General features: G+C 50.8%; 1 protein-coding gene across 1 annotated transcript; it reads right to left on the bottom strand.

The window, feature by feature from the left end:
• Window positions 1-329: 329 nt before the first annotated feature.
• Window positions 330-20,183, bottom strand: HRK (harakiri, BCL2 interacting protein). The gene is made up of 2 exons (XM_032310103.1): window positions 19,736-20,183; window positions 330-2,198 (listed from the first exon to the last, which is right to left on the bottom strand). The coding sequence occupies exon 1, from the start codon at window positions 20,065-20,067 to the stop codon at window positions 19,792-19,794; it is 276 nt and encodes a 91-aa protein (XP_032165994.1). The 5' UTR covers window positions 20,068-20,183; the 3' UTR covers window positions 330-2,198; window positions 19,736-19,791.
• Window positions 20,184-21,924: the final 1,741 nt, after the last annotated feature.

Here is a 21,924-nt window from a genome sequence, read left to right as displayed (position 1 = left end):
AGTTCTCAGCGGTGTGGCTTCATTGAAATCAAAATTGCCCCAAATGCCAACCTGGGCATTTGGATTTGGATCCTCCCTCAGAAATGTCAGAAGCTGGTAGGCAAGTCAGGGCTGAGAAAGGGATTCTCTGACCTTTCCCCCTCTCCCGTGTCTAGATGGTCAGCAGGGCCCCACTGCCGTGTTGAAGGTACAGCCTCAGGGCAGCAGAGAGCTGTGATCACATACCATTATAGTAATGAAAACCCCCTCCCCAAAAAATAGGCTGAGCTGGAAAGACTCTAGCGTCTGGCTCGGAAAGGGACGATACAGAGACAGGGACTGTGTTTCCTATCATTCTAATTAATTTGCCTTCTCTAAGTTCGTGGCTTGCTGGGGGTGTCGCCTGCTGCTCTCTGCAGACCCTGCCTACATACCCATCCCCTGCAAAAATAACTGGAGGGGAGGGCCCCCAGAATGAAAGGAAGCAAGTTCTCCATCAACAAGCTGGCTGGGGGTGGGGGTGGGGGCTGCCCTCACCTTCAGCAGCTTTGGGTCACATTTGTCTTTAAAGGTCTATTTAGGAAAACATAAGGCCTGGATAAAAGAAAGAAAGAAAGACAGCTCCCAGCTTGCAACAGCACTAAAAGGTCCTGCATTCTAAAGGACCTGGTAATTTTCACCAAAGCCTATGGGGAATAATTCAGCCCCATGTCAACCTCAACAACGGCTGATCCCTCTGCTGGCTTCTTAGAACAGCAAGGGTGTCTGCTAATCAGCCCAGTGGACCCCCCTGTCCATAGGGACTGGGTGGTGGCCTGCAGAATGACAGTCTGACCCTGAAGCCTGGTGCCCCACCATCTCAGCTTTGCACACGGCACTGTGTAAGACCCAGCACAGAGGAGTAATACCTGGGGTTTTCTTTCTTTTACATTTTTCAAAAAATAAAAGCAAAATATAATCACTGCTCCCTGAAGAGTCTTTGCAGCCAAGTCTCAGTCCAGCACACATCTTTTTTTTTTTTTAGCCCTTCTAGAAACTTCTGAAAATAGTAGCTCCTCCTGGGGAAATCAAACAAAAAAATCAGACCTTCTGTCAGTCAGTGAGATGCTGGTGCATTTCATTTAAGTGACCCGCTCCCTCCCCCAGTGCCTCTTGCTTATAAATCACCCTTGACCAGAACGTAGCCATTTCTTGGCCCTTTAATCCATAAAATCTAAGCCCTGAAATCCCCTTGGGGAGTAGGAGAGGCCATGGGCTGTACTCCCAGGGTACTTTCTCAGGGGCAGAGGATATAGCAAACAAGTCACATACGAGGTCAGCTTTCCACCTCAGTAACCAGCAAGCACTCGGTACCTCCCTCCCTACCTCCCTCCCAGACCCCAGGGTTTGCTCCAAAACACCTCTGGATTTTTCATCCCCACAGAGAAAGAGCAGAGACTCTCAAGTGGCACTTTTGCGACTTGTCCCTTTAAAAAAAGAATTTGAAACAGCAAAATAGAACTCTCTCGTCCCCTGGCCTTGCAGTCTGGCAACAGAACGCCATGGCAGCACCGGCAAGAACACAGCACCAGCAAAATTTAAGTGAAGCACCAGAGACACCAGACTGGTAGGGAAAAAAAAAAATCCCTTTTGTCTTGTTCTGACAGTGGGACTGGCTATTGACCTACACACAGGTACAGAGAGACTAGGACTTGTCAAGACTTTTGGAAATGAAGGACTCCCAGACTGCCCCTCGTCCTCCTCGCTTTCTTTCTTTTTTCCTTCTATTTTGCCTTTTGCAATTTTACCCTCTCCTCCACCAGCATCCCTCCCCAGGTGGTTGGTCAACTCTGGAGCTAATTCCCACCAGTCTTTGCAAATTTTCTAGGTACACAGTAGGCATCTCTCTTCCAGTGCCCCAGACATGGAAGTATCAAAGTCCACATGGGAAGGTGCAGAAAAGGGAGGGGACTTGCGTCCTCGACAAGACATGCACTGAGTAGTAATATTCAATATTTTCTTTTTTTATATATAGAGCTGTATGTAAATAGCATTGGGGTGTCTGTTTCTGCAGCTGGATATGCAAAGGGCTTCCCCAGTCCCTTTCGGCGTTGCTACTATTGGCTCTAGGCTCCTCTCCACTTCCTTCTCGAAGTGCCAACCGCGGCCTTTCAAGCTCCGGGCTCCCCCTCAGGAAAACGGGAACCAGCTTTCTCCAAGGACACAGGGTTTTCACCAACCTGCAGAAATAAAGAGTGGTATTTCAGTCAGTAGGCACGTGCAGACAGCTGCTGGGGATGACGTCAGTGCCTTGAGCCTGTGCACAGCCAGCCCCGAATGTCGAATGTTGGGAGGTGGAGGGGGATGGGAGAGAGCTGCTAGATACAGAGCTCTGATTTGGAGGAAAGGGTCCCCAGAAGCTAGATTTAGTGCCCACCCCGACCTCCACCCCGGCCAAAGCCCTGTCCACACAGCAGCCTTCCGTAAATGAACATTTGTACGCACACGCCCCCATTTCTGTTTTCAGACGTAAGCATCTTCTGTGATTAAAAGAGAGAATGTCAAACCACCCTGCCTTTTTGCTCCTCCGAAGCAGGAACAGGACACTCATCTGTTTATTTCACAGATCCATAGTCAAGGCAGGCTTATAGGACAGCCTCTGCTCCCATCCATTCATTCATTCATTCACTGCCGAACATAACAAGAACAGGCTAGTTACAGATCCAATGACATAGTTCCTGCCCTGTAAGGGGCTCAGAAGTCAAGAGAAAGAGGTGAGAAGAACTTGGTATCAATGACATTGTCTTGTGAAGAGAAGTCCGGATAAATGTGAACTATGGGACCCCATAAGGGAAAGGGGGAGTCAGAGCTCTTGAGAGAAAGAGGCGGACTCCTCTGGAGGACTGAGGGATGCTAGGGAATCAGCCAGGATAAGATGAGGCATCCAGGAAGGGCAGAAAAAAATAGCACATACCCCCGAGAATCGAAAAACGTATTTTCATACAGGGGCACCTAGATGAGTCAGGTCAGTTGGGCGACTGCCTTCCGCTCAGGTCATGATCTCGGGGTCCTGGGATTGAGCCCTGTGTCAGGCTCCCTGCTCAGCAGAGAGTCTGCTTCTCCTTCTCCCTCTTCCTCTGCCCCTCTCCCTACTTACGATCTCTCTCACTCTCTCTTAAATAAAATCTTTCAAAAAATTATTTTAAAAAAACATATTCAGGGGTGCCTGGGTGGCTCAGTCGGTTGATCTTCTGCCTTCAGCTTGGGTCATGATCCTGGAGTTCCAGGATCGAGCCCCACATCAGGCTCCCTGCTCAGCGGGGAGTCTGCTTTTCCCTCTGCCCCTCCTCTTGCTCATGCTCTCTCTCTCTCTCAGATAAATAAAATCTTTCAAAAAATTATTTTAAAAACATACATTCAGGGACACCTGGGTAGCTTAGTCGGTTAAGCGTCTGCCTTCAGCTCAGGTCATGATCTCAGGATCCGGGGATCCAGTCCCATGTCGGGCTCCCTGCTCAGTGGGGAGCCTGCTTCTCCCCCTCCTCCCTGCTTGTGTTCTCTCTCTTTCTCTCTCAAATAAGTAAATAGATAGAATCTTTATAAAAACATATATTCACACAAAAACTTGTACGTCAGTGTTCATAGCAGCATCATCCATAATAGCCAAACAGCGGGAACGACCCCACGGGAACGACCCCACGTCCAACGACTGATAAATAAAACAGAGTATTTCCAAGCAATAGAGTATTATTCGGCCATGAAAAGGAGACTGACACACTGCAATCTGATGAGCACCGAGGTCATTATGCTAAATGAAAGAAGCCAGACACAAAAGATCACATACCGTATGATTCCAAGGTTGTGACACACCCACAAGAGACAAGTCTTTAGAGACAGAAGTGGATTAGTGGTTGTCCACCACTGTGGGGTGGGGAAGGACTTGCGGAGTCACCACTAATGGGTACACAGGGTTTCTGTGGGGGAAATGAAAATGCTCTAACATTGATTATGGGGATGGCTAGCACAACTCTGGAAATATAATTTTAAAAAATCATTGAGTTGTGCACTTTGAAAGGATGGGTCTTCTGGCAGGTGAATTATGTCAGATGGACGAGGAAGAGGGAGCAGCGTAAGGGGACGGGGGAGTGGCAGGGAGGAAGGGAAGAAGCAGGACAAGGGCAAGAACAGAGCGATAGAATATCCCAGTGAGCTCAAGGTGCTTGAGGAGGCTCCAGCAAAGCCCAGGCCATGGGGCTGGGAAGGGGTGAGGCCGGAGAGTGAGCAGGGGCTAGAAGTTCGCAGAGGACAGCATGTTAGTCCAAAGCAGGCTGCCGGCGACTTGCCATGTGAGCCATACAAATCAAGTGAAGTCGTGCACAAAGTGGGAGAGAGATCACTTTCTGAGTTGGAAAGAATCCGGGATATCGACCTGTATGAACCGCGCCAGTCGGTTTTCCTGCTGGGTCTAGCCAACAGAAGCCGCTGATGGGGTATGAGACCAGGGTGTGTACTTCCCCGGCTCCCACCCTACCGGGCCACAGACCTCCGCCACCACCGAAGCCCCGATTCCCTGTCTGTCCCGTGAGAGAGTCTGCATCACTGCATGGTCGCTCTTGGTTTTCATGGGAATCAGTCATCCACGAACACAGCTGATCAACAGAGTCCTTTTAGTTCACGAAAATCTGCTTTCATAATCCCTAAAAACTCACTTTGTTGGTGCCTAGTCACACGGATCTTTGAAAAGTCAGTGGAACCCGGCAGCAGTAGCCTGAGATGATTACGCACAAAAAAGGAAGGATGGAGAGACAGAAAGAAGCCACCTCTAGGTGCTACGGAGCCTGCTGACTTTGTGCTCAGCATTTTTCTGTGCACTCGATGAGGCCGCAGTGCCTGCCCTCAATGTGCCTCCAGCCTTCCTCGGGGAGACGTGCCGTGCCAGAGGCCAGAACTGCGGAAGACCATCGTCCACAGGCGTATGGATAGCCCAGAAGTCAGGATGTGGCCGTGCTCACTAGGCAAGCTTCAGAGAGGAGCCAAGATTCGAACTTGGCCTTTAAGGGATGCATTCATATTTTTTTCAATAACTGGAAGAAGCAAGGATCATTTAAGTGGGGAAAGGAACGGAGCAAAGCACAGGGGCAGTGACACATACAGCTCAGTCAGGGGACCATGATGAGCAGGGACCTGCATCCCAAAGTTATGCAGAGTGAGGCTGCGCAGATACACTGCAGTTGATTGCTGGTGACGAAGGGAAGATGAGTATGGTATCAGGAGAGGGAAGAGAACTCTCTCTTAATGGCATGGATCAGTTCCACCCATGGGAGGAATGAATTGTTCTTGCAAAACTAGGTAGGACCAGCAAAGGATTTTCACTTTTCCTACCTGCAAGTCATTAAGCCCAGAATGAGTGTTTCTAAGGGCTTCCCAGTGCAGCTCCCTGGACAAGGGCCCCTGCCTGGTTGCATGGTTGGTGTCCCTAGAGACAGATGGACATCAGAGGCCTGTCTCTGCTTGGCCAATGGAGGCCGCGTCACCACAGCCCGGAGTCGGAGAGGGTGCTTGTGCATACGATTCTGGGGATCTTAAATGGGACCTGCTATGCCAGCGAGCTTACCCGTGGACGTAGTCACCGAAATGTGCTCAAGAGTGTTCCCCCCAAGTTTTATCTGTAAGGGAGCAGCTTGGAAACATCCCATATTTCCACCAGTAGGAGACCGGAGTAATAAACTGAGGTACCTGCATATTAGAAAGAGGTAGATCTAAGTGTGCTATGATCTTTTTTTTTTTTTTTAGGATTTTATCTATCTATCTATCTATCTATCTATTGGAAAGAGAGTGAAAGAGCAAGAGAGGGAGAGACAATCTGAAGCAGACCCCATGCTGAGCACAGAGCCTGACGTGGGGTTCAGTCCCACAACCCCAAGTTTGTGACCTGAGCCAAAACCAAGAATCGGACACTTAACTGACCGAGCCACCCAGGTGCCCACCCAGGTGCCCCTAAGTGTGCTACAACTCTTAAGTAAAAAGAGCAAATGGCCAAACAGCATGACTCCATTCTCCTTTAATGAATATATGTATATGGGTGCGTGTCTATACACACATACAGATATTTATATATTTCTATATGCCCATATAAAGGGATGTACAGATATGCAAAATAGTGTAATGGTTAAGAGCACTGGGGCACCTGGGTGGCTCAGTCAGTTAAGCCTCCGACTCTTGGTTTCAGCTCAGGTTGTGATCAACAGCACGCCGGGCTTCGTGCTGAGTGTGGAGCCTACTTAAAATTCTCACTCTCCCTCTGCTTACCCCCTGCTCCCTTGTGCTCTCTCCCCCCAAATTTAAAATGAACAAATAAATAAATACAACTAACTACAGTTAACTCTTGCACAACATAAAGGTTAGAAGCGCTGACGCCCCGTGCAACGGAAAACCCATGCCCCACCCTGTGTAACTTTTGACTCTCCCAAAACTTAACTACTAATAGCTACTGTTGACAGGAAGCCTTGCTCATAACATAAACAGTCAAATTAACATATATTTTGCACGTTATAGGTATTATATACTGTATTCTTACAATAAAGTAAGCTAGAGAAATATAATTTAATTAGGAAAATTGTATGGGGTGCCTGGGTGGCTCAGTCATTAAGCGTCTGATTTCGGCTCAGGTCATGATATCAGGGTCCTGAGATCAAGCCCCGCATCAGGCTCCCTGCTCCTGGGGGGCCTGTTCTCCCTCTCCCACTCCTTCCACTTATGTTTCCTCTCACACTGTGTCTCTCTCTGTCAAAAAATAAGTAAATAAACTCTTTATTTAAAAAATCATATTGAGGGCGCCTGGGTGGCTCAGTGGGTTAAGCCGCTGCCTTCGGCTCAGGTCATGATCTCAGGGTCCTGGGATCGAGTCCCGCATCGGGCTCTCTGCTCAGCCGGGAGCCGGCTTCCCTCTCTTTCTCTCTGCCTGCCTCTCCATCTACTTGTTATTTCTCTCTGTCAAATAAATAAATAAAATCTTTAAAAAAAAAATCATATTGAAAAAACATTGATAGTACTGTACGGTATTTTTTTTTAAATCTGCATATAGGTGGACCCATGCAGCTCAAACCTATGTTGTTCAAGGGTCAGCTGCATTTTTTTAATTAACATATAATATATTATTTGTTTCAGGGGTACAGGTCTGTGAATCATCAGTCTTACACAATTCACAGCACTCACCATAGCACATATACTCCCCCAAGTCCATCACCCAGCCACCCTATCCCTCTCCCCCAACCCCCCAAAAACCCCCATTTTGTTTCCTGAGATTAAGAATCTCTTATGGTTTGTCTCCCTCTCTGATTTCATCTTCATTTTTCCCTCCCTTTCCCTAAGATTCTCTGTCTTGTTTCTCAAATTCCACATATCAATGACAACATATGACATGAGATCATATAACAATGATAATTATCTTTCTCTGACTGACTTATTTCACTTAGCATCATACCCTCTAGTTCCTCCATGTCATTGCAAATGGCAAAATTTCATTTTTGAGGGCTGCGTAATATTCCATTGTATATATGTGTGTATATATACCCCATCTTCTTTATCCATTCATCTGTTGATGGACATCTAGGCTCTTTCCATAGTTTGGCTATTGTGGACATTGCTACTATAAACACTGAGGTGCACATTCCCCAGTCAGCTGTATTTTTAAGAAACAAAGTCCACTACCCGCTCTGAGCCACTATGCTGCCCCTAAAATGTTTTTCCTCAAACTTGGCTCATAAAAAACTTTCTCAAATGCTGACTCAAAACCAAAGCTCACAGCTGAGGAGATTCATGGAAGTTTTCCTTTTAAAAAAAAAGTCCCTATTTCCACCCTGCACCCAGTGTGGTGGGGGCAGAGGGGGAAACATGGAACCTCAGGTCCTGCCTCCCTGGGCCACTGTGCTGTCCCCCTGCTGTGCATGCAAAGGCAGGAAGCTGTGAACTGCGAGCCCCACTATAGCCGTGGATCAAGTCCCAGGCTCACTAGCTTCTTCCTATATCTGAGATGAGGACTCTTGGGTCCCCTCCTAAGAGGTCTCAATATTTAATTTAAGAAAATACCACTTTTTTGGCTCTTGCTATTTGCACAAGTGTTGAGTTACAAATTCAAACAGAGAAGGATATAGAAATAAAAGGAAAGCTCCCTCACTCCAGCCCTAAGCCTCCCAGAATATTTCCTGTGCATTTGCAGACACCATGTCTCTCCCCCTTATCCTATGTCCCCCGAGCCCATCACCATGCCCTGCACAGAGTAGGTGCTCATTTCAACTTGCTGGGTGACAGTGAATCTGTGAGGAAGCGAATAATGGTGGCAACTTCCCCACCTTTCCATCTTTGGTTTCAGGGTGCTGATTTTTTTTTTCTTTTTCTTTTCTTTTTGAGAAAGAGAGAGACAGAGCACAAGCAGAGGGAGAGGCAGAGGGAGAAGCAGGCTCCCCACTGAGCTGGGAGCCCGATGTGGGGCTTGATCCCAGGACCAGAGATCATGACCTGAGCTGAAGGCAGATGCTTAGCCATCTAAGCCACCCAGGCACCCCTTCAGGGTGCTGATTTTGACCGTGGAGTTCAGGTGGGACCAATAGTCAGTCCTAGCCCCTAAGAATCCTGGGGACAAAGGTGTCTGTGCTGAATCCTCCTAGAGGGAACACTGCTCTGGTCTGTGTCTTCAATCTTCATCTCTGTAGTTCATGCTGCCCATTTAGGAAGGTGGGTGCTGAGGAGAAGGTAGGGCAAGGGGATCAAAAAAACAGAAGCCTGGGGCACCTGGGTGGGTCAGTTCATTGGGCATCTGCCTGTCAGTTTCAGCTCAGGTCGTGAGCTCAGGGTCCTGGCATTGAGCCCTGTGTCAGGCTCTGCACTCAGCTAGGATTCTGCTTGAGAATCTCTCTCTCCCTCTCCCTCTGTCCATCCCCCACTCACACTTGTGCTCTTTCTCTCTCTCTCAAATAAATAAATAAATCTTTTAAAAGATTTTTTCAAAATTTTTTCATTTGAGAGAGATAGTGAGGGAGAGCACAAGCAGGGAGGAGGGACCGAGGGAGAGGGAAAAGCAGGCTGCCTACTGAGCAGGGAGCCTGTGGGGCTTGATCCCAAGACTCTGGGATCATGACCTGAGCTAAAGGCAGATGCTTAACTGACCGAGCCACCCAGGCACCCCAATAAATAAATCTTTTTTAAAAAAGAAAGGGGGATGCCTGGGTGGCTCAGTGGGTTAAGCCTGCCTTCAGCTCAGATCATGATCTCAGGGTCCTGGGATCAAGCCCCAAATCGGGCTCTCTGCTCAGCAGGGAGCCTGCTTCCTCCTCTCTCTCTGCCTGCTTTTCTACCTACTTGTGATCTCTCTCTCTCTCTCTGTCAAATAAATAAATAAAATCTTAGAAAGAAAGAAAGAAAGAGAGAGAGAGAGAAGGCTAGATCTGAGACACGTGAAAGAGGAAGAGGCCATTTGGCAGCTGCGGGAAGGGACGACGACTCCCTGTGCCCCGTGCCCGGCTATTAGTGAACAGTTATCCGTGCCTCAGTGAGTGGTTACCAAGGCTATCAGTGAGTGGTCATCAGCGTTTCACTGAGTGGTTATCAGTGCCTCAGTGAGTGGTGATCAGCAGTTCAGTGAGTGGTTATCCTTGCTTCAGTGAGCGGTCGTCAGTGCCTCCATGAGTGGTTGGTCATCAGTACCTCAGTGAGCGGTTGGTCATCAGTGCCTCAGTGAGCGGTTGGTCATCAGTGCCTCAGTGAGCAGTTGGTCATCAGTGCCTCAGTGAGCGGTTGGTCTTCAGTGCCTCAGTGAGCGGTTGGTCATCAGTGCCTCAGTGAGCAGTTGGTCATCAGTGCCTCAGTGAGCGGTTGGTCTTCAGTGCCTCAGTGAGCGGTTGGTCATCAGTGCCTCAGTGAGCGGTTGGTCTTCAGTGCCTCAGTGAGCGGTTGGTCTTCAGTGCCTCAGTGAGCGGTTGGTCATCAGTGCCTCAGTGAGCGGTTGGTTATCAGTACCTCAGTGAGCGGTCATCAGTACCTCATGTGAGTGGTTGGTCATCAGTGCCTCAGTGAGTGGATGGTCATCAGTGCCTCAGTGAGTGGTTGGTCATCAGTAACTCAGTGAGTGGTCATCAGTACCTCATGAGTGACTGGTCATCAGTACTTCAGTAAGTGGTTGGTTATCAGTACCTGAGCAGTACCTGAGTACCTGAGCAGTCATCAGTACCTCAGTGAGTGGTCATCAGTGCCTCCATGACTGGTTGCTTGTCAGTGCCTAACTGAGTGGTGATCAGCAGTTCAATGAGTGGTTATCCTTGCTTCAGTGAGTATTTGGTTATCAGTTCTTCAGTGAGTGGTCATCAATGGCTCAGTGAGAGGTCATCAGTGCCTCAGTGGGGGTGTTCATCAATGCCTCCATGAGTGGCTGGTCATCAGTGCTTCAGTGACTGGCCATCCATGCCTCAGTGAGGGGTCATCAGTGCCTCAGTGAGTGGTTACCAAATCTATCAGTGAGCAGTGATCAGTGCTATGGTGAGTGGCTACTGATTGTGTAAAGTCTGTGAGGAGAGAGCAGAGAACTGAGAGCTTCTGGCCACTATGAAATTATAGCAGGTGGACCTTGAGTGCACACTAACTGGACTTCCAGAAGGGTCGCACTGAGGGTTGGGAGGCAGCAAGGCAGCAGAGAACTGACACCAAGTCAAATGGGCAGACCCTTTCTACAGTAGTCTTGCCGGCTGAACCCCCATGTTATAACATGCATTTTTGACCCAATAATATCACTGCTAGGAACTTCACTTATTTTTTCTTCACAAAATTGCCCAAACAAGAATATACCTTGTTTATACTACCACCAAATGAGAAACAGCATAAATGTCCCTGGAGAGGGGAACAGATAAGTGAATCATAGTTCGTCCAACAGTGGAACACCATGCAGCCATTAAAAAGGATGATGAAACCTTTCTTTGTTGACATGGGAAGAGATCAGCAATCTATTTTTAGTGGAGAAAAAGCATATTACAGAACAACATGGACAGATGATCTCACTTATTTAAAATAGGGTATGTGTGTATGTGGGTGTGCGTGTACATCAAGGGATGTCTGACAAAGTGGTCCCCTAAAGCAGGGGTTGCAAATTTATATATACGCATGGATCCAGTGACGTGTGCCCAGAAGAGGTCAGGGTGAGCAAGAAAGTCTGTGTACCATCTAAAGGGGCTTCTGATACTCATCCATGGGAATACAGATCTTGTCAGATCTTTCCATTTGTTCGAGAAAAACTGGAAATTCAGGCTTCTTTAAGAAAGTACATGATTTTTCAGTGCAGCGGGGAGAGACACAGGAGCCGAACAAAACCCAGCTGCAGGCCAGATTTAGCCAGGAGACCACCAGGTTGGAACCAGTGCCCAGACACTGGGATACCCTTAGATAGAGTCACTGGCATTGAAGGCCACTTCATCTTAACCCTCAATACTATCTCTGTGCCTCAGTTTCACTGTCTGGAAACTAAGGGAGTTGGGTTAGGTGGTCTCTAAAGTCCTCTCTAGCCCTGGCTATATCTCTAGAATGGTGACCTTTTGGGTCATAGATTTTTTGAGGATTGGATCAAAACCTTAGTTTCTCTCTCAAGGAGGGAGAAATACGGGAGTATGACATCAACCAACTTTATGTGTAATTTTGGGGGGGGTTCCAAATTTCTTGAGGCTTCCCTCAAATTCATTCATTTATCTATTCATTCATTATTCATTCATTCATTTATAGTTACTGGATGCCTGCCCTATGCTAGTCACCATTCCCAGGTTGGGATATAGTGATGGGCAAAGTAAATACGATTGGCACCATCATGGGACCTGGAAGCCAGTGTCACCCAGGTTGGGAAGTCCCGTCCTGGAGGTCAGTGGCTTAAGCAGGCTGCTGGTGAGCCACAAAGTAGGGGACACAACACTGGTAACTGCTTTAAACAAAAGGCTCTAAAAAGTCCCCTACGAGTTCCCACCATACTATGAGTACAGACCCACAGACTGAATTTGATCTCAAATAATAACACATATGCCGGACTCCCATTTATCATTTTCTACCATTTTCTGAGCATCAGTGACATGTCCCACATTGCTCAGAAGGTAAAGGGACAGGGCGCCTGGGTGGTTCAGTTGGTTAAGCAACTGCCTTCAGCTCAGGTCATGATCCTGGAGTCCCAGGATCGAATCCCAGGATCGAGTCCCACATCGGGCTCCCAGCTCCAAGGGGAGTCTGCTTTGCTCTCTGACCTTCTCCCCTCTCATGCTTTCTCTCACTGTCTCTCTCTCAAATAAATAAATAAAATCTTTAAAAAAAAAAAAAAAGGAAGAAGAAGAAGAAGAAGGTAAAGGGATAGTTGATAGGTGGCCGAATATCTGGACCTGATGGAAAAAGCCTGACTCCAGAGTTCACGTGACTTTCCACCGAGCTGTCCTGCCTCCACATAAAATGCAGGTGAATATGACAGTGACCAATGGTTAAAATTTCAGAATCAAGACTTAGGCCCCATGATGTGCCGCCTAAAACATTTTAAATCCGGCTGTCTTTGAAAGCAGTACTTCTTCTTAAATCCATCCCGTTGCCCCTGACATATTCCCACACTTTGAAGACTACCCCCCACCTCCAAAGCTAAGTTTCCCTGTCTTCAGTAGGTTAGCATCCTTCAGGATTTATTAAGTACCATGTGCTAGGTTGAAGAATGTCAGATGTACACGGTGCCTGGCTGTACCATGGTGATAGGCAGAGGCCGGCAGTCAGGGAAGATTCTCCAAGCTCTTAGTAATATTGCTCGGACTTGGAGTTCCTCCCCGACATCGGGATGGGCGTGCAAGGAGTCCTCTGCATTCCCAGGCCCTCCAGGAATAGCCAGAGGTATGTTCCACAAAGAACATTCCCCACAAAATACCACAGATTGAGCTGAGGATGATAACATCCGACTCCAGAAGTCAGTGACATGACCGAGATATGGGAATAAAGGGCAGCGTTTATCCAGAAAGCCCTTCTGGACCTTTACTACATTTTATGCCCTTTAGACAACGGTTACAATGAAAGAATGTTCACATATGCTTTGATAGCAAAGTTCCACTTGGAGGCATTTTTAAGAAAATCATCCATGGGGGCACTTGGGTGGCTCAGTGGGTTAAGCCTCTGCCTTCGGCTCAGGTCAGGATCCCAGGGTCCTGGGACCGAGCTCTGTATTGGGTTCCCTGCTCAGTGGAAAACCTGCTTTGCCGTCTGCACCCCGACTCGTGTCCCCACTCAAAAAAATAAATAAAATCTAAAAAAAAAAAAAAAAACCCAAAAAAGAAAAAACCACACACACCAGAAAATCGTCCATGATGTTCCCAGTATACACAAAGATGTTCCTCTTCACGATGGAAATGATCTAAATGTCCAGCAGTAGTGGATTGGGAAGGTAAATGTTGGAACAGCCAAATAATGAAATAGCGAGCAACCTCTAAGGGTGTCATAGAAAATATCACAATGAGTGGAGAAATGTCTGTGCTAAAAAGAAGAAGTCAGGTTATAGAGAATAAATATCTAGAGCGAGTCATTCCATTTGTTAAAGCTCCCATCAGTCCATTTTTGAAAATGGAAAGAAGCCTCTCAAAATGTTCATAGTGAGTAGTAAGATAAAAAACAATTCACAAAATTGTCTTTTATTCAGCATTTTCCAAATATTTAATAAGGAAATTGTAATATTGTTTGCAATCAAGAAAAAGCTATTTAAAAAGGGGGGTGTGTCCCATAAATTTTCCCAATGCAATTTAATTCCATCTTGCCTAAGTCTGTGGTCTGCAGAACAAAGGTCCAGGATGGCAACACTCTGTGGGGGCAGCCAATTTTCTCCCCACGGGAAGGTAAAGGAGATTTCTCCTTCCCTGGGCATTTAGCAGTAATAAAAGAATGCATCTCACTGACAGAGTTAAAACAGAGACACCCCCTCCCATAGCAGGACAACAGTTTAGGGCAGGAAAGAGACAGGGAGATGAGGCTAAGTTGAATGGTGACATTTCTTAAAGTGCTAGAAATCCAGCCAATATCCACAACATTCTGAGCCTCCTGAGGGCTGGGCATCTGTGAACTGGTGCAGGAATCAGGACCTCTCAGACCCTGGCAGCAGGTGAACTTGTTCATTTGCACAGAGAGGCTGCGGTGAGAGTCAGAGCCAGGGTCTCCAGCTCCCGAAGTCTAGAAGCCTCAGCCGAGAGCTGGGACTAGTTCATCCCTATATCCCTGCATCCCAGCACCCGGCCCGTAGCTGGTGCTCAGTGCATCGTGCAACTACATGACAAGGAGCAGAGTCCTCCCTACTGTGTCACATCTAATTCTCCCCCTCCCCCCTGCAAAGCACCTGCTCATTCACTATCAGCACTTGTGAATCCCGTTACTGATGAAAGCCTCTCTGAGCTTGGTTTTCTCACTCCCTACTTCCTGTTGAACTTGTAACCAACTTGGGCTCTGTGCCACAGCCTCATGTAGCCACTCCCTGTCTCTCAGACTTCTTCCCCAAGTTCATGTGGCTTTAGCCACACTCCTCGGGTTTCTTTCTTACTCAGACACACAGAGCAAAATCACACCTCCCAGACCACTGGTCTTCCTATATGTCCCCCAGAACGCCCTTCTTGTAAGCCTTCACGGCCGGCTCCTTCTTGTCAATCAAGTCACCGGTCCCCTGGCTCCTCCTGAAAGTACCCATCCCTAACCACTCATGTAGGTGAGGAGTCCCCTGGGCTCTCTATTACACTGTCTTCCTGGAATACCTTCAGAGTCCTTGGCACTTCCTGAAATTATCTTTGTGTCAGATTGTGTGATCCAAAAATGGCCACATTATCTCCTATCCCACGTGCTATGCCAGAACCTTGCCACTGGCTCCCGGGGAGATGTCTTCATTCCATTCCCCTGGAACATGCGCCGGTTGGTGACTTCTTTCTAACCTAAACGACTTCTGAAGCAGGTCAGAAGAGGCCAAGTGGCTTCCACCTTTGTCCCCTGGAAGCTTGGTCTTGGGGCTCTTTGTCACCAGGTCAGAATCTAACCACGGTGAGGCCGCCATGTTGTGGAAAAGCCTGGGCCACAGAGGAAATGAATGCAAATTCCCCACGACCTCCTCCCCATGCCCAGCATGATTCCAGCCCCCACCCAGCCTGGAGCAGAGACAGGTCACCCCTATGCCATGTCCGAATCCCTAATGCACAGAATGTGTAAGCATAATCAGACAATTGTTTTAGGCCATGAGGATTTGGAGTAATTAGTTACAGAGCAATAGTAACCAGAACAATCTGTATTAACTTATCATCGGTCTTTTCCCACTAAAATGTACACGAGGGCAGGGCCTTCTATGTCATGGTCCTTCCTGTGACCACCACAGTGCCCTTCACCTAGTAGGTCCTCCAAAGCGATTATTGAGTAAGTGAAAGAAGCTGAATTTGGGGTTACCTATCTTGCATAGTTTCTGACTGATGCATCTATCCATTACATAATCATTGCACACCTACTATGCGACAAGCAAGTCACACGCGGTGAGGCATTCCATTGTTCCCATGAAATCCTATCACACTTAACACTGGTGACCAGAGGGAAAACAGAAGCCCCCACATCCCCCCCCTTCCCCCCAGTATAGGTCTGAAAAGCTGCCTGTCAAAAACCAGAGGTTGCCAAATCCACGCAGCCCACATCTGGGGGTGTATTTAATTATCCCCGGGTGCAGCTGTTTTTACACTGACAGCTCAGTCACTTGTGCCCTGGCCTCTTGCTAGGCAAGCGGGTGACTCCAGACAGGGACCATGTGGTGGGCAGGCTGCCAAGGTCCTGCACATCTGGCCCCTTCCCGGGGGGTACCTCCCCAACAGCTGTCTCCTTCCTTTTGGATTGCTCTCTCCCCTGGTCTAGGCTTTCAGGCTCTAGAAGTAATCCTGGCAGGGGTGCAGTAGGCTGGGTGGGAGGCTAGAGGGATGAGCCTCCGGGTTTAACTACTTAGTCCCCTAAGTACCTGCCAAGAACCAGTTAGCATGTCTGGCTGGCAGGCCAGGCCTTCATTAATTCATTAAAGCAGGCTGCTGCTGGCCCGTTGTCTTCCTTGTTGCTGACCATGTCGCCTCCTGGGCCTGCAGAGTCCTCTTCCTCCCTTTCTTCTTAGTCCCAAGGCAAGATTCTGTCCACCAGTGCCCCTTTCTCCCAGCCAGATTCCCTGGCTGTATTCTCTTTCCCTCCCTGCCCCCTCCCAAGGCACAGTTCTCCCTCTCCCCGCCCCTGCCAGCCAGTGCTCACCAGAAAGCATCTTTTGTTCCCTCTCCTGCATCTTTGCTGCTCAGTGACGGGTTAAATCACACCCATCTTCCTCTTGGCCTCCTCTGCCTCCAAGGAGCCTCCCCTGAGGCTCTCGCAAAAAAGGGAATCTCGCTAGTGCAAGAATTCACAGCTCATCACCCCCTCTGCTTGCTGTCCTGAGTCTCCTCCTCCCCTGCACCCCCCCAAATCATCTGGGAGGGGCTGTGTGCCCCAATTTCTGATGTTGCCACCAGTCCTTTGGGACGCAAGTGAACCCTCTCTGCCTCAGTTTCCTCTTTGAAATAGTAAGAATGGCATTATCCATTTCGTAACAGCCTCTGATGGGTGAGCTAAGTGCCAGGCACTGCACTGGGCACTTTAAATGGATGCTCTCCGATCAGGCTTCCAACAATCCTAGAAGAGGTACAGCTCCAGTTTAGGCTCAGAAAGGTTATGGTTCTTACCCAAGGTCACATTGCCCGCAAGTTTCTAGGCTGGGACTTAAATCCAGTCCCATCTGATCCCTAAAGTCATGCTTTCCCACTGTGCCACGCTGGCCGGGCTGGCCCTGATTCCCCAAGAAGACATGTAGGGATGGTGGGGAACTGCCCCCCTAACAGTGCTCTGGGAAAGGAAACTATTAAATGCACAATCATAAGCATGATAGCTCACATTTTATCTGCTTCTTATGCATTTGGCACTGTTCTAGAATGCTCTGGATGTGAATTCATTTCACCCTCGTGACAACACCTTTACCATAAAGTACTATTATTGTCCCCACTTAAAATATGGGGAACAGTTAGTAACAGGTGTGTGTGTGTTTAGTTAATGATGACTTCTGAAAGATGCATTGCTGGCTCACAGATGAGGCTCAGGACAAGTTTGTTGACACTGTTGTCCACATGGCCAAGCTCACCCTTAATGCCTAAGAGAAGAATTTCCTGCCCTATTTGGCTTACTCAGCGCCCCCGGCCCCAGAAATACTGAAGGTTCCCTACAAGAATTCTCACTTCTCTAGGATAGGAAGGGTGGAGAGGACCACACATGGAACTCAACAAACTGTCTTTCTCCAGTGGATTTTCTTTCACTTCTTCCTAAGTTTCGGGAGAGCCTAGGGGAAACCTGGGTTCCCCCCAATTAAGTCAAACGCACTCGCAAGGCCCGAGCTGTAGGCAGTAGGCGGCGGGAAAAGAACTCGAGTTTCTGGCATAGGGACCGAGGTTGTGAGCCCAAGGCCGGCGAACCCCCGGATGGGAGCTCAGGAATCGGGTGGTCCACAATTCCATCGGTGTCCCCAGGGAGTGAGGCGCGGCGCTGCAGGAAAGCTGAGCCGGGCTTCCTGGGGTTAGGGCACCCGAGGAGGGAGAACTCTGGAGGGTGTGGTTGCAGGGGACGCCAGGCGGGAGGAAGAGGAACCCAAGACTGGCCTGGAGTCCAGAAGCAGCCCGGAACTCTGGGGCAGAAGCGAAGTGAGGAGGGGGTCATAAACCCTACGCCGACAACTACCAATTCCCAGCCAAACTGCCATCGGACCCCTCCCCTGCCCGCGTAGAATCCCTGCCTCCCCGCTCCTCCCCCGGCCCCGCGCGCGGAGAGGCACCCCGGGTCCTCCCCGCGAGCCCTACCCGAGGTCTCCCGCCCCCTCCCGGCCGGCAGCCTCCTCCCGCGGCGCTGGAGAACCCCCAGCCCTGAGGAGCCCTCGGCCTGTGAGCCCCCGCGGCGGGGGCCCAGCATCCCGCACCGCCCGGTCCCGGGAAGGGAGCGCTCTCCCAGCCTGCCTGGACCGCAAAGACCGCAGGAAGCCCTGGCCTGGCCCTCCTACTGGGTTCCTCTCGCGTGCATCCTGCTTCTAATTCACATTCCCACTATCTTTTGCAACTTGTTCTCCAGGCAGTTTCTCTTACTCTCCAGCTCCCCCCATCTTCCCTTTCCTGGTCTCGCCGCCCGCTTTTTCTTTCCCTCTCCTTCCACTTTCTTTCCGCCTTTCCCCAAATTCCAGGCTTTGGGCTTCGCGTCTTTCTCTGGACTTCCTTTTCCTGACCCCCTCCCTGCCCCGTCCAAAATATAGTTCCTGCCCCGGGGATTTGGCAGCCCCAGCCTGGCCCCTTCCGACCCGAGGGCAGCCCCTCTCCCCCGATGGGGAGTGGCGGATGGGACCTCCGGGAGCCGGGCAGAGAGCGCCCCGAAGCACGCACCTCTCCTCGCCAGCGCCCGGGCTGCGCCGGCCCACGCGACATCTGTCGCCCGCGCTCCCGGCTCACACCCTGCGCACCCCCGCAGCTCCCCGGGCGCTGCCACCCCCCACGCTCCGGCTGCCGCCTCTCCCCGCGGGCGCAGTGCCAGCTTCTCAGGGTGTCGGCGCACGACAGGGCTCCGCCAGGGCAGAACGCTGGGCATCTGTGGGTCGTGGCACCCCCCAGCCGCCGGCTTTCTCACCTTTGACCTTCACCTTCCAGCCCTAGATCCACCTGTGGTGGGGCTCAAGCTGATTTTCTCTCCTTCCCCATTCTCCGCAATTCTACTCTGTTCCAGAATCTGAGAAGACAATCCCTTACACGTTTGGTCCCCTAGGCGCACAGCTAGTGCTCAAAAATTCCCCAGCCCCAAGGGCCTAGTGCATAGAAGATGCTTAGTACCTTTCTCCCACTGGTACCAAACAGTGGGCGCTCAACACTCATTCCCCACTCCCACCAGCACGCGGTGCCTAGCATGCTGCAAGCTTTCAAACATTCCCTCCCTAAATATTTACGGCCTAGCACCCAGAAAGAGTTCAATAAATGCTCTTTTATTAAGACTTCCCTTTGGGGTTTCCCTAACAGCCTCCGATCCCAGCCTACTTTGGGGGCATCCTTCTCCATCTCAGCTTCAGCCTTCTGGTGAAAAGGAGGCCAAGCTCCTTAAACGGGACACCTCGTTGCAGAAAGAGCGAAGAAGTTGGCAAAGCAGAGAAAAACTGCAAAGTGCGCGGGGCCGTAGAGGAAAGAGCTCCACCGGAAACCTGGAGGGGGAGGCGTCCAGAGAAGCGCACCGGGAGGAACGAGGGAGTGCCACTTAAGGAGAACAGGGTTCGGAGACTGGCGACTTAGGACAGCAGACGGCTTGGAAGAGGACGGGGGACTTGCCTTGAACCCGCGACAGACTGTAATTCTTTGGCGTGGCGGGTAACTACGTCCTCGTTGCAAACACACTTTTTACTTGCGCTGTGTGTTTACTTGAGCGCTGGTGGGCATTATGGAGGCTAAAGTCCCCGCCGCCAAGCCATCCCACTAGGAGAGTGGCGAGATGCGCTTAAGGAGTCGAGAAAAGAAGACAGAACCGACCTGACCCTTAGAAGGAGAGATAGGAGCTGGAGGGGAGAAGGCTGGCGAGAGAAGAGAGCAGGGGGAAAAAAGATGGGAAGAAGAGAAAGCAAACTTGGTCTCTCTGGCGCTCCCAGCCTGCCGGGTATGACCAGTCCCCAGCCGCCGCGCCCCGGCGCGCGCTCGCGTACCTGTTGCTCTCTCCGGCTGGGTCTCGGCTCCGGCCCCACCAAGAAGCCCCGCGTTCCTACAAGTTCCGCCTGCCGAGCAGCCAGGCCGCCAGCGCCGCCACTTGCGCGGCCGCGCACAGCCAGGGCCAGTAGGTGGGGAGCGCGCCGGGCGCCGGCGCCGTCCGGCTCCGCGCGCGGCGCCGCCACATGGTGCGCTGGTGCAGCTCGTCGCCGAGCGCCTTGAGCCGAGCGGCGGTGAGCTGCGCGGCGGACGAGCGCAGACCCAGGCGGCCCGCGCTGCAGGCGCACACCGCCGGGGGCCCGCGGCCGCGGTGCAGGGGGCACGGACACATGACCGCTCGCCTCGCTCCCTCCCCGCGCTCGGGCCGCCCCTCGCCTCCGCTCCCTCCGGCCTCTGCGCCTGCCTCCGCCGCGCTCCAGCCGCCGGGGGCCTCCCCTGGACACCAAGTTTCTCCTTGTGTTGTGCGTTTGTTGTGCTGACGGCGCTATTATTAATTAAAGTGTCACATGGTGGAGGGGGGCGGGGAGGGCGCGGGGAGGGGGGTTACATCATCCGGCCCCCGGGGGGGGGGCTGCAGGCAGAAGAAACCGAGAGGTAACTTTTAACCCTAGCGGCGCCGGCAGCGAGAGGGCGCGCGTTGGAGAGAGGAGGAGCACGGCGCGCTGGGACGCGACCAGGCCCCCGCCGCCGAGGTCCCGGGCTTGGGGGTCGCGTAGGACCCCCGCGGAGGCGGAGAGCGCGAGGGCAGGCCTTCTCGTTCTCTTTTTCCTGAATTCCGCTCCGCTTCCGATTTGGCGAGGGAAGCAGGCTTGTTTGCGTTTGGGATGAAGCTCATATCGAATTCGGCTGCATTATTCAAAAATATTCCGAAGCTATTGTTTTGTTTGGGGGACGGGGGTTGGCTGAAAATCTCATGAGAGAGCCAGATTCAACCCAACTTGCCCACTTTCAGGTCTGACTCGGCACCTACAGGCTTCGGATTTGAACGACACACGCCCCCACCCCACTCGCGGTTTCCCCGCCAGACCCTAACGCACCCCCAGAGCCTCTAGAACGCTTGATGGAGGCGGGGCGGGGGGGTTAAAAGGGTCGGTCCCTAGCCGCAGAGGCGCGCACCCGAAAGGCTCTCGCAAGGGGTTTTCTGGAAGGTAACTTATTTTTGTCTGCTTCCTTGTGAATATTGTTCTCCTGCCGGGTTACAGTTTCTAGCGGCGATCCCGATTTATTGCGCAGTGGAGACCCTGAGGGGCCGACGAGGAGGTGGGGCTCAGGGGACTTTAGACAGGAAAGGCTGGAGTTGTCCCTGCTTAGTGAAGCTACAGATGGGCAAGGGACACTCAGGGTTTGGGGGGAGATAAGGATCCCTTCTCTGATCTTAAATTTAATGGCATTCAGATAACTTTGGGATTCAGAAAACTAGAGGAGCCAGAAGTGGCTCCAAGCCACCAGTCTGGGACCTGATGTGGAAACTTTGATTGTCTCCTTCCCCCGGGCTGCCAAGGCCTGAGTCCTCTGGTCTCTTGGAAAACATTCTCAAGACGAGGAACGTCGAACATCGTTAGGATTTGCATTTGTCACGAGGACAGATTTCCCCTTGGCCTTCCCCCCACGGTCAGCTGTCAGACCCCAGCTCCACAGTGTGATGGTGGTGGGCCCTGCCCTCCTAGCCTCCCCAACGGGCATCACTTACCTTCTGAGTGCCTTCTATGCACCTTACTGGGCTCTGGTCCCTGCCTGGCTGCCTTAAGGAAATCCCCCAACACTTGGGGGCACGGGCTATTATTATCTCGTTTTAAGATGAAGAAACAGACTCGGGGAGGTAAGGCCTCTTGCCCAAGTTCACCGAGTTAGTGAAGAGGAAACTTGGATCTAAACTAGGGCAGCACGCTGTAGACTGTGAACGCTTAACCATGGTTTTATACTGCCCCCTGTAATCTGGGAATAATAATACCTCCCTCCCACGATTGGGGCAGAGATTAAATGAGAGAAATGTATGCCAAGCACCTGGCATGCAGGGGGCCCTGGATAAACCTTGGTTCCCTTTGCTTCTGGCCAGAACCACTTCCTCAGTCTCCTGGGACTCACCTCCTTAATCCCCGCTAGTCTTTGCAGAGGGGACGTGATCCATTGCCTGGTGTAGCGTTCCAAGAACGAAGATACAGTGTCTATTTGAAAAGCCCTTTGGATT

The sequence above is a fragment of the Mustela erminea genome, chromosome 13, assembly GCF_009829155.1.
Source record: "Mustela erminea isolate mMusErm1 chromosome 13, mMusErm1.Pri, whole genome shotgun sequence".
Lineage (NCBI taxonomy): Eukaryota > Metazoa > Chordata > Mammalia > Carnivora > Mustelidae > Mustela > Mustela erminea.
Note: the sequence above shows the minus strand (reverse complement) of the source record. Positions and strands in the feature narration are given on the sequence as shown.